General features: G+C 27.2%; 1 protein-coding gene across 1 annotated transcript in view; it reads left to right on the forward strand.

Moving 5' to 3' along the window:
- Positions 1-217: 217 nt before the first annotated feature.
- Positions 218-290, forward strand: part of LOC104500552 (thrombospondin-4) — a gene marked incomplete at its 5' end in the record, with an annotated part of 9904 nt that continues 9831 nt past the window's right edge. The window contains one exon of the mRNA XM_010144217.1: positions 218-270. Within this exon, the coding sequence (XP_010142519.1) occupies positions 218-270 (53 nt within the window). The remainder of the gene's footprint in view (positions 271-290) is intronic.

Below are 290 nucleotides of genomic sequence, written 5' to 3' on the forward strand. Positions count from 1 at the left end.
TTTTAAATTATTGTTTATTTTATTTTTTAATTCTTTAATAAAACTGACTTTTTGGTTAGATTGATAATGCAAATAAGAAAACATATTTTGTAAAACAAATAATTTTTCATTATTTTATTTAATTGTACTTGATTTGGTTGTGTTTTGGTTTAATAGTACCATTTGAATAGATGTTTTCATCAGCTGATACTGGCACTTTCTCTGTTTTCTTTTGCAGTCAGATATTGACAATGACCTGGTTGGAGATTCCTGCGATACCAATCAGGACAGGTATGCTTTCTTATGGCTTT

This window comes from Buceros rhinoceros, unplaced genomic scaffold (genome assembly GCF_000710305.1).
Source record: "Buceros rhinoceros silvestris isolate BGI_N320 unplaced genomic scaffold, ASM71030v1 scaffold42260, whole genome shotgun sequence".
Taxonomy (NCBI): Eukaryota; Metazoa; Chordata; class Aves; order Bucerotiformes; family Bucerotidae; genus Buceros; species Buceros rhinoceros.